Here is a 17607-nt window from a genome sequence, read left to right on the forward strand (position 1 = left end):
AATACTTAATAATAATGATGTTAATGTGACGATAATTTATGCAAATAATAATTTTTAACGCACAATTTAAAGGTATGCAGTGAATGATTAATACTTTTAAAATATAAATAATGACCATTGTTGTTGTGAACGTTATGCGATTCGCTAGTTTATAATGACATTAATATTATGTATTCAAGTTAGTTTCCAAAATTAATTAGCTACTGAATTATCAAGTTTATATATTGTGAACAACAAATAGCTATAAATTTAATTTACCTAATCGCGATTTAGGCTTAGAAAGTTATCTGAATTTCTATTGGTAAATAAAATCTATAGATTAAAATAGCTTGGAGATTCTTCGAACCTAATAACGTCGTAGTACGCCATATCTGAGCGAATGTGCGTAATGTTCTACGATTAGTTCTAATTACGCATTTCCGCCTTTAATTTTCAATCTTCAGTTAAGATCATTAGGAAAATATCTTACTTAATGAAAATAGGGAAGTTTATTTCAAAACATCAAAACGATTACCAAGTTAATGGTGGCCTCCGGTAAAAAACAAAATTTCGCATTTATCAAGCGGAACACGCCGAAACGCGAACTGTAAACATGAAACAGCGCAATCTATTAGACGTTTCATTTACATAGCCTACTATAAACATCGGATACAATGACATGTAGGTCCGCCGTAAAATGTCGCTATAGATAGTATGAGTTACAACGCTGTAAATACCGACATGTCTGCGAATAGGTATTCAAATGATTGCGGTCGGGATCGACGTACCGACTTCCTTCCGTGGCCGAACGGCCGCATAGTAATTGCCGGAGAAGGCGGCGCTGGCAGTAAATCATCAAAATTATTGCCTAATACTACTGCGATCCTTGTACCTACCTTAGCAATCTGTTGTTCAGTGGCTTCACTTTAATTCATAGAGCTTTGTTTTAGTGAACGGACAGAAATAAATTCTGTTTCTAGGCAGTGGAAACTACCGTTTGTGCAGCTCCCTGGCTTATTTTGTCAGACTCTGTTATTTATTTTGCCATAAGATTGTATGAAATATATCGCCATATCTGAAATATTAAATATTGTATTCAGTATAGTATAGTTTACAACATCATAAATGGTAGGACTACTTAGTAGTAGCATATAACCAGGTACAATTGAATCCTGTCTACATGTTAATTATACAGGAGGGCTACGTAAATCAACAACGATGTCCGGTGCAAGATTTATTATCAGCATTCTATATTGGCGCATCGCAGGCTTCCTTCCCCTGACCGAGACTTAATTGCAGAGTTGGGGAAGACGAAATAATTCGCCGCTGCCGAAATAATTGCCCCTTGATTTATATTTATCGCTTTATGACAGCAAAACTGGTTGGATAGGTTTTTAAATTTATAGACGCAGCGTTTTATGTATTTTTCGACGATATTTGCCGTTTCATAATAACACATTTGTGTGTTTTGCGTGTATGTAATTTTATCGGTGTTTTATTTTCAGCTTATTTCACATTTATTTGAGATATTTTTTTATTGGTTCGTTTTTATTGTAAATGTTTATTTATTATCAATCTATTACAATTACTGATTAATATTCTGAATTTCACATATTGCAACTAATACGTAGAATTGAGCTGATGTGACTTATCATACTTATATATGCAAAATAATAAAATAGTATCCTGACAACTTACATAGCACTCCATCTAGTCTTAAATTAAAGAGAGTTTGTATTATGGTTGTTATCCAAAACAGACATGTTTAAATACATTATTTTATAAATCTGTAATACATATAAAAATATCATAACATATGAAAATAATCAGTTCAATACACATATAAATTGAATAGAAGTGTTGTGCGAGAACCGAAATCACGACCATCGGGAAGTAAGTCAAAGTAGTCACCGCTAGACCATTAAGGTATAATCTAATGAAAACTACGACTTAAATGTTTTTTTATACAGATGCACCGGTTTGTGGTGAATTATCACCACAAGTCGTTGGCGCTGCGCTGGATGAAGCGCTGCGTGTCCGGTGCGCTGTACACGCCGACCCCGCAGAAGTTGTTTTCTTGTGGCAGTTCAACAATAGTGGGGAGAGTTTCAATGTATCACCCGCTCGATATGGTAAGTATTAGCAAAAATACTTCGGGTACGCTATTGTTAGTAATGAGACAATTGCTAAAAAATTGTCACATCGGGTTGAAGTCACGCAGCTCCCCGCTACTAATCATCGTAGTTAATTCCATGCTAAACTGCTCTAATTGACCTGAATCTTCTTACTTTGTGCTCTTCTATCACCAAAAGTTATGAGGGTAAATACGGTAGGTCATCCTCATCATCTATTAAAAAAATAGAAACGACTACATATATACAAAGAATGGAACAATCTTTATTCAAAACTTAATATAAGCATTCCGTGATTCTTCTGCTATATTCGGAATGCAGATTCAGTCAAGAAGATCAGACAAGAAACTTGGCTGTTGCTCTTTTCAAAAAAAAGTTGGATGTTCTAGATTTTGTTTGAACCACATAGCATGTAATCATATCCAATGCATAATATGTCCCTTTATAGATATTAGTTAAATAATACAACGAACAATCAAAAAAATATTGAATATTCTCCATGAGGTTAAACCGACAGTATAATTGACAGTTATCGTGTTTCAGTGCAATAATTAAAATTCACTCTATTATATTTATTATTAACTCAATATGTACTTATATTTATAATATCACTATTCTACTCGTATTATATATAGCACTCTATATAATTTTATAATTAATCGAAAGTGTATTGTTAATATGAAATATAAAATCTATGTTATTTTACAAATTCTGTTAAAATAATAGAATATTATTAATACTCACTTGGAATTTATACGCTGAACATTTCCACATTTAAATAATTATATCTCCATTATTATATTAAGTCCTATTGATTTGGGAATAAATTTATGTATGTAATAAATATTCTGGACGTATGCTACGTATTTACATACAATATTTACATTATAATTTGGCCGTCGCTTTTATGACACCAATTATTAATTGTGATACCATAATCAAGGCTACAACAGCACGTATATTTAATATTAAGCAAACTAACAATTTATAAAAATATTCCGCTAGCTTATTTTGTCATTTATCACATTCATAATTCAATGACAAAAACCAATAACGTAAGTTTTTATTTACCTATTTCAAATGGTGATCTAGATTAAATATTAGGCAATATAAAAGATAAATAGAATAAACATTTGTATGCACTTTTAAACATAAAAGCGGTTCCAATCTAAAAACCTGCGATAGTATTCATGAAACTAAAGCAATTTCAGCATGAAGCTTAGTGGGAAGGGAAAATATTTTTCAAACATTTCATATGAACTGCATGCATTTATGTAATATATTTGTTGCATTATATATATATTGTATTATAATTTAACAGGTACAGTAAACGGAAGCGTCAGCGAACTTCGATACACGCCGGCCAGTGAAAGGGACTATGGAGCGTTAACATGCCGAGGAACTAACACTGTGGGTCGTCAGGATCAACCTTGTGTCTTCCAAATAGTTCCAGCAGGTATTTCCATAAGAATACGAAATTGAAGTAAAAAAATAATTAAAGTATACAATTCATTAATACCTAGATAAAATCTTAATAGTCATATAAATAGATTTATATACAACAAAATAGAACAAAATTAAATATTCTGACAGGCTTTGTTCCAGTCTACATCCATAATTCCTATATATACATTTATATATTAGGTTGAATACATATAATTAATTTTGCATTATAAATTGAAAGAAAGACACATGAATACTATACTTGTATAAAAAGAACATTTGTATTGTATTGTGCATACAATTAACAAGGCCTTTAATAATGTAACGATGTTATAAATAATTCTCAATTGTAACGGTTTGAAATGTAGACGTTTATGATTATATAAATCATAAACTTCTACATTTTAAACCATATTACCATACAACAGTCGCGAACCGTATCAATCAATACCAATAAGTAGGTACCAATTATAAACTGTACAAATTACCTCACATCTTCAATCTCAAATAGTTTATACAAAATGTCAATCCCACTAATGATAATCCATTTCAATTGAGAGTTGTGAATAATATCGTTTCAAGCAAGAAAACTGATTTAATTGTAGGTTTATTCCAGAGGTACACCATAAATAGTCATTTGCGTGGGTCTCACCTCACCGCAGTCTTAACTATTTTAGTCACCCGCTTCCTTGCTAAGCTGTAGTTCGGTTGTAGGGTGCAGATTAGGTAGTAAAATTAAGACGCATGCCATGTTAGTCATCGGGTGTTATCGCAGTTAGTGCAACGCATGTTATCGCAGGTGTCATATGATAACGTTATATCTGTAGTGCTATATGTATATAGCTGACAGGTATATAGGTGACGGTTACCATCAGGTGAACCGTCAGCTTGTTTGGCATTCCAATTAAATAAAAAGAGTAATATACAAATAAGAAAAGCTTAAAAATAACAAAAGAATCAAAGAAAGAAAGATATATTATTTTATCTTTTATTAGCTCGCCCATCACCTCCACGCAACTGTACGGTATCGGCTGGGAACAACACCAATTGGATAGAGGATTCTGGTCATGAGGATTTGGGAGGTGCTTTAGTTGTACGTTGTGTTGCTGGGTATGATGGAGGTCTACCACAACTGGTTGTACTCGAAGCTTTGGATGCTGTTAGTGGAATAGTAAAATTCAACGTTACTAGCAATGAAACTGGTGAGTTATAAAAATAGCAAATATAAGATATTTTATATTTGTAATAAAAAATCTGAATATTTCACACAATTAGTCGCTAGGCACTACTCATGAATACATATATTTGTATCATGTGAGGAATCAAACCCTCGACCATCAAAATCAAGGCGGTGTGCTAAAGCAATAAAATATTGAGGTCGTCGAATAACTGATAGCTGTCACTTACATGACGATATTATTAATGGATCAATTATTTACAAAATCATCGATATCAGTTTACCTCTGTTTATAATTTTAAATTTACCTATCATGTATCAGTGGCTATATTAATTTAATTTAATGAAAGGAAGGAAAATTATATACTCATACTTGATTTGTACACGTGTTTTTGATATTTAAGAAACAAATTGAATGTTTCTTAATGAACAACTTTCACATCATATCATACTTACGAAACATTTAACTTCATTCAAAGGAACTTTTAAATTTTTTTGTGTGACTACACACCACCAAAACAATATTGAAAGGTTCTTAATATCTTCTTTGGAAAACCAAATATATATAAAAATAATAATATCAGTTCTTTTGAACTGATATTATTATTTTTATGGAAAATATTTATAAAGAAAATAAAAGAATAACATATAAAGGAATGAAAAGAAAGGAAAACAATGAAAATGAGGAGAAAAATGATAATATTAATCGACATATTGTTTTTCTTCAACAGATGGTGTGGCTTTATTTCTTGTGCCACCGACAGTTCTGTGGTCGAGTGGCAATACTCTTCGACTTACAGTGCATTCACGAAATGATAAAGGCGCCTCTGAACGGATTATGGTACATGCTCTAGCTTACCAAGATCCAGAAAGAAGAACAGGTAATAATTGTATTTATATTATTTACCTTTAAGATTTATTATATTTAAAGATCTACTGTAATCTGTATTTATTCACAAATTATTAATATTTGAATTGTAATATTTCTTTAATTTTTTGTATTTATTTAGGTACTAATTATTTATTTTTACTCTATGAATTTGTGAAATTATATACTATAGCAAGTTATTAAAACCACTCGGAATGCATATATAGTTACTTATATGTATTTGTAATCAATTCTGCACCTTTAAGAATCCGTTTGTTTCCTTAAAGAAAACCTACCTCTTATAAATTTTCTATTTTATTTCTGGGCTTCTCTTTATTTTGCTTAAATACATAGTAATATATAATTTTGTCATTTGTAATGCGATAATAATTTAGTACTGTTGTTTACAACAACTTTTACCTTTATTTTGTACGTTTTTTTATGAATAGCTCTTAATTATATGTCCTCTAGTAAACGAATATGTATACAATATAAAACATTTGTACAATACTGGTATATGTGAATACAAAGTAAATTGAGCATGTTTCAATTAAATTACTTTTTCATTTGAACTTTGATTGCGAACAGTTCGTCGATAGGTCACAAGTTTTTAATTGTCAAAAACATAGAAAATACCGAAATAACTTTATGAAAACGAAACTGCACCGTATTTGAACCGGAATCGAAACGTTTTAATTAAAACAAGAGAAATTTTAATATGTATTTATCTTATGTTTATTTTAAATTTATATCATATTTTTATTTCATATACCTTCTATGTAGATATATTGGTAGATTTTTAAAAATTTAACTGAAATAGGAAACAAGCTTACGAGCCCCCTGGTTATAAAGGGGTGGTCGTAGCTCATATACAATACATGTATAGCACCATGGATATCACGTCATCATTAGTCTCATATACTACCATTCCGGAAGACGTTGTGTCTCTATATCCTGTGATTAGATATAGCAATGAATCTAATCTAAAGCAAAGTGCTAGGCGGCAGAAGTAAGCGGAATAGAGCAGACTCTTTTACACAAAATAAATATTTTGTTTACTTGTGATCCTACTTGAGTAGAGATGCGACATACTGAAACATTTTTCATGTGTTGTAGACACGTTACACATCATTAACAGCGATACCTATCGATTTTCAGTTATTTGAATCCCTCGTGCCGAATTATATATAGAGATGACTGTTTGTAATTATTAGCGATATAATAAACCGTTTCTCTGTTAATTACCGTTTGTTTTCTATGCAATTACACCCAAGTCATTTATACTTAATTGTATTTTTTTTTCTCGTAATGAAGATGGAAGCAACAATTTGGTGGCTGGTGTTTCGAGAGGTGCTTTTTGGGCGATCATCCTTACGTCACTTGTTTTTGCCACAGCCGCTATTGTAACTGGTTATTTTCTGCGTAGAAAAAGGTATCCATAAAAAAAATTGGTTCTACTTTAGTACATTTTTTAATTGCTGTTTGTTTTTAGTGTGCGGGAATAAAATTACAAATAAATTATTTTTTTCCTTTCTGATGTCAGCTGTTTAAAAATACCTATAGGTGAACGATTTAACTTCAGTAAAGTCGATCGACGGGATCTGTAAGAGTTCCTACTAAATGGGACAACACTAGACTAGTTGGTTACTGGGAATCATAGGGTATGTCAAATTGGTCCGATCAACTCCATCGACTGATCATTTTTTACTATACAAATTAATAGCTTATTCAACGTTATATAATACCTTATATAACGTTGAATAAGCTATTAATTTGTATTAAGCTATTATTTACAGATGTTTACCATTGAATTCTAATACACAAAGTTCCTCCCCGCATCTGTCTGTAAGTAATCTTAAGTATAATATCAAAAAGTACTTGATGGATTTTCATGGGGTTTACATCTATCAACAGAGTACTTTCTGACGATAGTTTAGTTCCAAAATATAATATAATACTTTCTCACTCTCTTACGTTCGTTAGTATGTTATAAACAATAATGAAATAAATTATCAGCAGGCATATCTCCGCTTTTAAATATTTTAAAAATATAACAGTATGTATCTTATATTATTATTTACCTATATAAGAATCAACATAAAATATTCTACAGAATCAGACCACCCATGAAGCAACAGTCTTCGGAACTACAATTAAATGCAGGCGACAGCCAATATGTTGTAGCTTACACATTGAAACCTCCTAAACAAGCACAACCAGATATATTAAATCCACCACCTGATAAAAAAGGTAAACTATGTTTATTTAGTAGTAAGTAATGAGATTTGAATTAATTTTATAATAGGTAAAAATTAATAATAAAATAATTAATAAAATAACAGAATATACTTTGGTATATTTATTTTAATATATGAAAGTGTAACACCCGTATATACTTCCTGTAATTTAAACATGTTAGATACGTTGATTTGACTCAGTGAGAATATTAGATCACACTAATTAAAAGAATAGTTTTTATACTTGTAGATAATTACAATATATAAGCTACTATTTTTAACTCGTTCCACAATATCTTTGCTGTCCACGCTGTTAATAGACAACTTTGAAACAAAGAAAATAAAACTATGAGTGTTTCTGTTCTTGAAGAGAATTCTTTCTTCAAGTTTATTAGACACAATAGAAACTAATTTATATTTTCTCTATTATTCTCAGACTAGCACATAGCGCTGTAAAAATTAGAAACTTGACAATTTAGAAGAACATATTGTTGGGATTATGCTAGACACTAATTATGTAGGTAAAGTCGTAATAAGACCGTACCTACATAAACAGACACGAACACTTTCAGTAAACAGTTGAAGAAAAAATAAATAGTGTCAGTAGTATTTACAAACAATGTTTTATGTCGATTTTATTTTTAAAATGACTGCTATGAAAGAAGCAAGAGACAATAGAATGTCCAGTAACGTACGTATCTAATTTCAAAATTTAGAACTCCAATTTGTTATTTTTAGATGGCGGCCCTCCAAATGTGAAGTGTGGTATAGAGGTGGCTGTCAAAAATGGCCCTCTCGGTGAGACTGAAGAGTGGGCGAGTGGACTCGGCTCGCTGCACGCAACGGGAGAACGAAATGTCAGTATATAATATGAAAATAATTGCAGACGGCTTCGTACAGAATCTTTCAATTTTTATAAATCTTAATTTATAAAGAATTGTTCTTATTTTTGTATTAGCATATAAACTATATATTTGGTCATGCATAGTGAAAAATTACTAACAAAGTATTTACCGTATTACACAAATCCGTTATAGTCAACCGTTACAACTTTACACAATTTATTATTTGGTTTTTATATGTAAAATATTCTATAAATATTAATAAGGCTAACAACAACAATTAACGTAAATTGTTTATATGTATATATATATGTACCTTACTTGTGAATAATGGCAATGATAAAGAATAAAATAATATTCTTGGCATATTTAATATGTACATGAATGTGATGAATTTTATTCGATACAGCACTGAAAATAAAATTTTCATTGGTATTTCAGTCGCATTATACGGAAAACAGTCATATTATTAAAACAAGAAAAAAAATTATATATTGCTTAAACATATACATATTTATATAATGGATATGCTGTGTGATGTTATCGCTATTATGAATACTAAATATTCGTTATTTTTTTAAACTAATTTCATCTTAAAAAGTAAAAACGGATCTCACACAGAATAAAGAAATTAGTTATACTAAACAATATTTTAAAATATTCTTATAGATAAAATAAAAATAATATTCTTAAGTAGATTGGCACCATGTTTAAATCTAGTATATTTAATTAAATTATTTTTTAAACGTCATATCTTTATTATTTCTATTTTACTTTTTTGAGTTCGGGTAATAGTATCTATTAATAAACTATTCTACTTCTATTTTCATATTACTTATTGCCTCTATTATTGTTCGCAGTTATTATCTCCACCGAGGTCTTCGTCTGCCAAACAGCCAATATCTGGAAACATGACGTTAAGTAGAAGAGAGCATCTCATAGCAGAAGAGATACCAGGACCAGAGAGTTGTGTATAGAACCATTAGGTCAACGATAAAAAAAATAGCAAAATAATTATTGTAATTTTTGTAAATATTAATTTGTATGTATTGACTGTGAAAATGTGATAAATACATTTGTAAATAATTGTAAAACGAATTGAAAAATTAAAATCTGTTAAGTAATGAAAGAGTTTTATTCTAAAATAATTAGATATGACAACAGTGCAAAAACGAAAACTGTCTGTAATGTTACAACTTCATAATAGCTATTAGAAATAGATATATTCTATTTGATTAACAATTAACGTAATGAGATATCCTAGTATCCCAAGAGTTAAGATACGGTTTAATACAGTGATTCCCAAAGTGGTCTATGTTGACCCCCAGGGGTCTATGACAAACTGCAAGGGGTCTACGACAGCGGTCATCATGTTCATGGTCATGTTGTTTTTACTTTAAGTTTTTAACACTAAACTTTACTACAGTTAGAAATTTACAAAAAATCAATATAAGGAGTCGAAAAATATGGCAAGGGGTCTACAACACAAAAAAGTTTGGGAACCTCTGGTTTAATACAACCATTGTATGTAGTCACGCGTCTTTGTTAATTGGATATGCAAACGATTGTATGTTGATTATGCAATCACTAACAAATTAATCAATATATCACATCTGAAGCTTTCGAGTCAAGAATCATGACACTTATCAACTTTTATGAATATGCTGTAAAATCTAAGTAATAATGAATATTTCGTTTTTGAAAAATTAAGAAAAAATATGGGAACTAACTAGTTGCTAGCAAAGGAAAATCTGTAGGAAATAAAAAAAAATCTGCATTCAGAATAGTGTAAAAATACTATAATAATTGTTATAATCCACAAAAACCAATGAATAATCATTAATTAGTTTTTTAGGATAGTGATGGTGGATAAATGACAAATATATATATAGTATATCACTAATACCTCGAAACTGAAACCCTGACAATTGCAATAATAATTAAATTGGTTCTAACCTAATAACGAAGAATCTTAAATTGTTTCTTATGCAACTTCGAAAATAAGTTTAAGAAATAAATACTTTTTTAAATTAAATTCGTACTAGCATCTCAATTACATTAGGTGTAGCAAAGTATATGGCTAATGCAGCCGAACCGCCTGATCGGAGAACGGGAATTATGCAAACGACTCTAAAAGCAATCCCAAATGCACATTATGGCGAAATCTAGTGTAGCACTGATAGTAAGTCGATTGGTATCGAACATTGAACTAGAATTGCAATAAATAGATATTAAAATATTACTTACTTAGTATATTCAGATCTTATTTTAGGTTTATCGTTTTATGGAATCGACAGCGTGCGCATTTACCATTAGAATCCAATATTGAAGGCTGTATAAGTGTTATACATGCTTCGATATTAATATTCTCCAAAAAACTGTAGTACATCACTTTGCTCTATTGTCAATAACATTAGCATCGTACGCAATAAGAATTTTTATTTTGTATTTTCATTCGAATCCTTAACTTTTTGAAAATATTCTATAATATATTATAAGAATAATATAGGATTTCTAATGGTAATATAATTTTTCAAATCGGTACAGTAGCTTCGGAGCCTATTCAATGCAAAAAAATAATCAAATCACTCATCTGCTGTTATACGCGCTTCTGACTTCCTCATTTAGGAAGATGAGGTAGTCGGAGGCACTATCAACTGTTAGGGTTATGACAAACGCGACACTTGACTTTGACATTTCATAGGGTAAATTTTGTTTATTTATTTTATACTAAATCATATCGTAAATACCTTATAGACGAACATATATATGAATTAATATTATAGGTAATACTAATGTATTAAAATTGATTCTTTGATCATGGCAATGATGACTGCATTGTTGGTACCTTAGCTTATTACACCACGGTACTGTATATCGGCATCCACGATGCCCTTCGGCCAGTAGTCTTTCTTCATGAAGGTCTATGAAGTCCAACGTGATATTAGGCAAGTTTACCGAAGTCTCTCGAATTAATTTGGTTTGTTATCGTTATTTCTACAACGACTTGCTGTACTGACCACAAATTATCGAAAAAGACAAGGTAATGATGATTATTATTATCTTTTTTTTGGCGTTGGGCAAAATTAAACACACGATCTTTGAGGCTCAAAAACGTTTAATAAACCACTAGGCCATGACTATAAAAAATTTTTCAACAAAAATACAATAGTTAAAATACTAATAAAATAAAAATCAATAGCCATATTAAATACATTAATTTACCTGACTAATGCGACGCGCTAATCGTGCCACGTGAATTATGCAACCGGCCTCTAGGGCAGACCCACAGCGCTAAATGAACATCCACCGTAATCCGCCATCTGCCTAGTTAACCAATTAGGAGCAATCCGTAATATTGCATACGTGCGTCTCTATTGAAAATAACTGTTAAATTTTAACAACCATCAATTGTATTTATTAGGTTAGTAATAAAATATTGTTACTGAAAAGACAGAATAAGTACCGAGTAAATTGGTCCACAACTATCCATCTGTTTGGTGTTTCACGTCTTTTGTTTATGCTGTTTATATTTGGCAGAACTGTGCGTCGCCTTTATGCTATTGCGGCTTTCATTAGGAACTTCAACTAAATACACATTTAGGAATATAATGTGAATCTATTCGGAGTGCAACATATGAATGAATTCTATGCAAGAACGTAATTTTACAAGCCCGTCCGAAAATGTTAATTCTAAAATTATATTGCATAGGTTGATATATATGGTAAGATTATTAAAATAAATAAATATACCTATATATGTATATAACAGTTAAAGACTGTTATTCCACGTGGGGTAGTCAGAGGCATTGTTGACTGTCGTTGTCGTGTCGAACAACTTTACATGCCACGTATATTTGCATTTAGTGTAACATAGGGCGGGCCTCTATTTTTACTCAGATGAAATTGTCTAACATTCAATTTATACTCTGTAGATGATCCCATGTAGGTATATATTGCATACAAATACAAAGGCATATAATATATATCTTTAGTCTAGATTGTGAACGAACTGGAAGCTTATTTTTATGAAACTACGTAATATTTCTTCGGAATAGTTGTAAATGTCAGTTAAGAACACTAAAATATAAAGTATCGCGGACGTGCATTCTAAATGTATCTTGTGAGATTTAGCTGAGTTTCTTGGTTTCAAGTTATTTTGAAATTGATCGTTTAGAACAGCAGGTAACATTATTTATTATTGAACAAGCAGTTTGTTATGCATTACATTATATTAGATTTTATTAATAAGCGATAGAAGATTAAAATGGAATTGTTATTTGTGTCACATGTGAATTTATATCAATAGATCTTTTCATAGATTTGTATTATTATTTATCCTTTATTGCACTATTTAAAATAATGTAATTTTATATTATTACATATAAAAAAATATTGCTTCGCATATATATTGAAAATTATAATTGTAATCTTGGCATCCATTGCTATTATATCTATTCATGTATGCACAACATAATCGAACATCTATTAGGACGAGCAGAAGGAGGTGAATATATGATGTCGATAACATATATCGACATTCATATATTCACCATAATGTTCAAGTATGATTGTTTTTATTACTTAAATAGCAATTATTAAAGAAAAACATGTATCATTCCCAATTTGTATAAGTGTTTACTATTATTTAGATATACAATAAATACTTACCAAAGTAATTTTGGAACATCAATTATTATTTGTCTCATTAGACGCAGTGTTTTCCTCATAAAAATGAAAATCGAATCAATCGAATCAAATATGAAAACGTAATACACTGACATATTTATAATAATTGAATAGTATATCAATATTTTCATTAAAACAATTCGTTATTTAAAAGTGCATATAAAAGTAACAAGGATCCAATAGATTGTGCAAACAATATTGTACAGTGCATGCTTCCTATATTGAAACAAAAACGATGTAATAGGACATTTGACATCATAGAGTGAACGGACGAAAGCCTTCTAACTGTCCCTAGCTTCTGTTGTTCATTTTTCTTCCCTTTTCCGAGGCCAAACGGTAAAGAGAAACTTAATTGAAGGCTTTCCCGCCGACTCTCAGGCTCAATGAAAAATTACGAGGTAAACGAGTACACGTTTGGGAATTCTCGCTTACTCTCACCGAAAGAAATGCTCAGGCGTCTTTACGCAAGGCCTCTTTAAACTTAGATAAATGTAAGCTGACGAACGTAATTTCAATGAAATATACTGCTCATTAGAAGAGTTAATTTAATTCAGCTCTTTTAGTGAAATGTTTGAGGATGTGACACGCTTCAACGCTCCAAAAATACTCTACACTGGGAATATATACGCATGTACAAATAAATATATAAATCTGAAGTTTTTAGCTCTCCTTTTGACAAGATTTAAATTAATGTAATATACATTCAAACTATTGTTATAAAGATAAGTACTCAACTGATTAAAAAAAGGGGAAAATTATTGTTATTATCAAGTACTGTATTTTGAAAGTCGTTATAAATTAATAATACTCTAAAATTATATACATGACAAGTCGGATTCAAGTTGCCAATTTACAATAAATTATTGATTAGGTACTGTTAAAATTTACAGAAACAGAATATTTGAATCATAATGGATACCGGAAAGTATTATTTATATATAGAATTTCAAGGTCAATTTCTATTTTTTTCTGGAAACATTGTTCGCTTTAATATAATAATAATATATTTCATATATTAGTGGTTTAACGTAATGTCATAGAATTTAACACTTACATACTTGTGATTAAGTATTACCACAGATAATATAATATGGTATTACGTAAAAACGGTATGAGGAATTAGGTTAAAATTGTCATAAGAATATGAATTAACATAATTACAGGCAAAGAAAAGCTGAGGACAATTCCCACCCTCCGGTTAAATTAATGGTTTCCTTATTATTTCTCAATATTGTCTATTTATTTTTATTAACTCCCGAATTCAATTATCTATTATATCTTAAAGTGTCATTGTATCTGTGTGTCTGCATCGTAGCTTCAAAATTAATGGACTGATTATGATGCATTTTTTTGTTTGAAAGTTGAGGTGATACAATGTGTATTGCAAGTTATTAGAAATTCCTTTTTAATTTGGAATTTAAAAATTTACTTTTACTTCTACTTACAATAAAAAAAAAATGCATCATATTAAAGTTTGGTTCATTATCTATTCTTAATAAATATTTAAGATCGTTTCAACAAATGTACAGCCTATGAAGTTAATTTTTTTGTAATTAAATTATGCGTTATAAAAATAAAGGAATCTCATAATACTTCCCATAAATATTGTGATTTATTGTTATTATATTGCTAAAACGATATTGCTCTTTTTGAGTTAAAAATTTAAGTCTAATTTCTTAGGCGCGGTCATAATAACCAAGTTATGTTGCTACCGTAAATATTAAACGCTTAGCGAAATCTTGCTCCAAGGTGTAAATGAAACATTATTTTATTGGCGTTTGGACAATAAATCCACTCACCTACAAAGCTCGTAAAATTGTGTAGCTTGATTGAGTCAGTATTTTTATTGTTTCGGGCCGTGAATCAATGGCGAATGTTTGAGTAATAAAAGTCAGTTTACGATTGTTTTCACGGGGAAATTTGTGGCGCGTGAAATACTCTTCCCCTGTCATTTTCTTACTGAATGCACCATTTCAGCGCACTTGACATTCTTTGTTCGGTTTTCTCATCATCACCTAGATATGTCTGTGTAAATGTGGAAATAAAAACCACGCCAATTGCCAAATCTATTTGTAGTTTTTGTTACGTCATTTTATTACACATAATGTATTTATACATGATCACAACTTACTTACAGAGTAATTAGAGAGAAGAGTCTTAAAATCCTGTATTCTTTCTAATCTAATCACCTTCTTTTATATGGTATCATAAATCCTCCCATATGTCACGGATATTATGGTATAGGAAATTTGGGAAAATAAATAACATTCTTAATAATTATTTATAAATAGTAGAAATCGTTAAAGTCTTCTGTTAATTTATTATATATTTTATATAGCGTTATTTTCCACAATGAAACTGATTTTCCTGTTAATTATATATATTTTTGCCAAGATAAACGAATACACATATACGTACCAATAGTCTTTATATTGTATTATACGAGTATGTTATTCAAAATTGGATTGTTCTGACTGAGATTTTAGTACATTTTTTGTATGATATAATATACAAAGTGTGCAATATGTAATTATATACGTATATAATTACATATTGCAGACTTTATATTTTCAGTATGAAATCTAACAATATTAAGATCGAGTGAGAATATTTTTCACATGATTTGTCATTTGTCTTCTGAGTCATTACGTAACTAGTGCGATAGACATCAATCAAACCTGCCAGGGTCACTTCGACTGGCAAAGTCAGTTCAGCAGCAACTTGGGGAGGCAAAACTTATATTATATGCTATGCTGCCTAACCTTGGAACTTTAGCTTTGTTACTGCTAATGTAAGCTTACTCTTTGTTTTAAATATCATTATATTATAATAAAATAATAACGTTTATTATAATAATAATATTTATAAAACCTAATAAATCCACACAATATGTAGATATTCTAATATTATAAAGATCTTGTTTGTAATAATCAAAATCGAAACTTATAAATCTATTAAAAAATATATTTTATAGATACATAGACTTTGTTCAAAGTTATCTGTTTGGGATACCCAAGCATTCTCACTGATTATTTAGACTTGTTAAATGGCTAAATTTGTAATATTAAATGAACACAAAGTGAATAAAGTAGGTACAGCCGATTTCTCTCAAATTTACGATCATTCCTACAGTTTTTTGTATGTAACCACTTAATTAATGTAATATTTAAGACTATTAAACCTATTCTACTTATATGTTTCGAAATCACAGTTGAGAGCAACATTGATTATATGAAATCAACTATGTTAATCAAAATTGCCTCATTACTTACTGATTCCGGCATCCATACAATACTTAGGTACCGACAGCAAACGGGTATAGGTGACCGAAGCGGAAATCCGAACGCACATACCAACCATAACACCAGAAACGGGTTAACTAATTGGGAGGGGCGGGTCGGATGTGCGAACAAGGCAAATGAAGATTTATCATCTCCCCAGGTCCTTTGGGCCCGGTCGGCGGGTAACCGGTTATCAAGGGTTACTGATATTTTTGAATTTACACCATCCCGCGAGTCTCAATAATAACATTGTTTGTTTTGCGTATTTATTAATCATTCCGAAACGACTAAGTGTTGGATAATGTTTTAGCGATTCGTTTCTGCCAATGAATGCGTGAAAAATGGTAGAAAAGGAAATAACAAGTAATTCGTCTCACTCAGTGATGCATTTTAGTAAAATTTGTATAAATATTCAACTAAATTTATCTCTATTTAAATAAATTTAAGAATGAATAATTAAATCACAATTACCACTTTAAAAGCGAAAACCAAGACATAATGTGACAGACAGCATCTGTATGAAAATAATTTAATCGAGCGTCATATATTAAGAAATACTAACATACATACAAATTACGATTATATGACAGATATATTTCGAATACGATATAGATTATAAAGTATATATACAGATAATACATTACTCTTATATCTCTATTTCCTTAAATAGCACGTTAAATGCATAATGCCTTTATTTGGAAAATTATCAATGATTATGACCATAATTATTTATAAGTATTTAATGATTTGTGTTTAAACCGCACTGAATACTGCACAGTGGTGATATCAAATAAATGGAAGCTGATTTGATACTAATTACAGGGATTATTAATGTGGAAGATCGTCGACAACCTCGACAAGAATTTGATATAGTTTGCGAAATGACATCGGACTACAACTAATTAACAACTATGTCTCATTATTAAAAAAAAAAATAATAGTATTCATAATTTTACAAA

General features: G+C 30.2%; 1 protein-coding gene across 1 annotated transcript in view; it reads left to right on the forward strand.

Moving 5' to 3' along the window:
- LOC131847570 (synaptogenesis protein syg-2-like) overlaps nt 1-9763 on the forward strand; it is a 30555-nt gene extending 20792 nt beyond the window's left edge. Inside the window, exons 9-16 of the mRNA XM_059197161.1 lie at nt 1950-2111; nt 3433-3567; nt 4550-4756; nt 5463-5612; nt 6914-7031; nt 7713-7849; nt 8575-8693; nt 9539-9763. Of these exons, the coding sequence (XP_059053144.1) occupies nt 1950-2111; nt 3433-3567; nt 4550-4756; nt 5463-5612; nt 6914-7031; nt 7713-7849; nt 8575-8693; nt 9539-9655 (1145 nt within the window). The 3' untranslated portion in view covers nt 9656-9763. The remainder of the gene's footprint in view (nt 1-1949; nt 2112-3432; nt 3568-4549; nt 4757-5462; nt 5613-6913; nt 7032-7712; nt 7850-8574; nt 8694-9538) is intronic.
- Nucleotides 9764-17607: the final 7844 nt, after the last annotated feature.

This window comes from Achroia grisella, unplaced genomic scaffold (assembly GCF_030625045.1).
Source record: "Achroia grisella isolate CSIRO2021 unplaced genomic scaffold, CSIRO_AGI_Agris_v1 utg540, whole genome shotgun sequence".
Lineage (NCBI taxonomy): Eukaryota > Metazoa > Arthropoda > Insecta > Lepidoptera > Pyralidae > Achroia > Achroia grisella.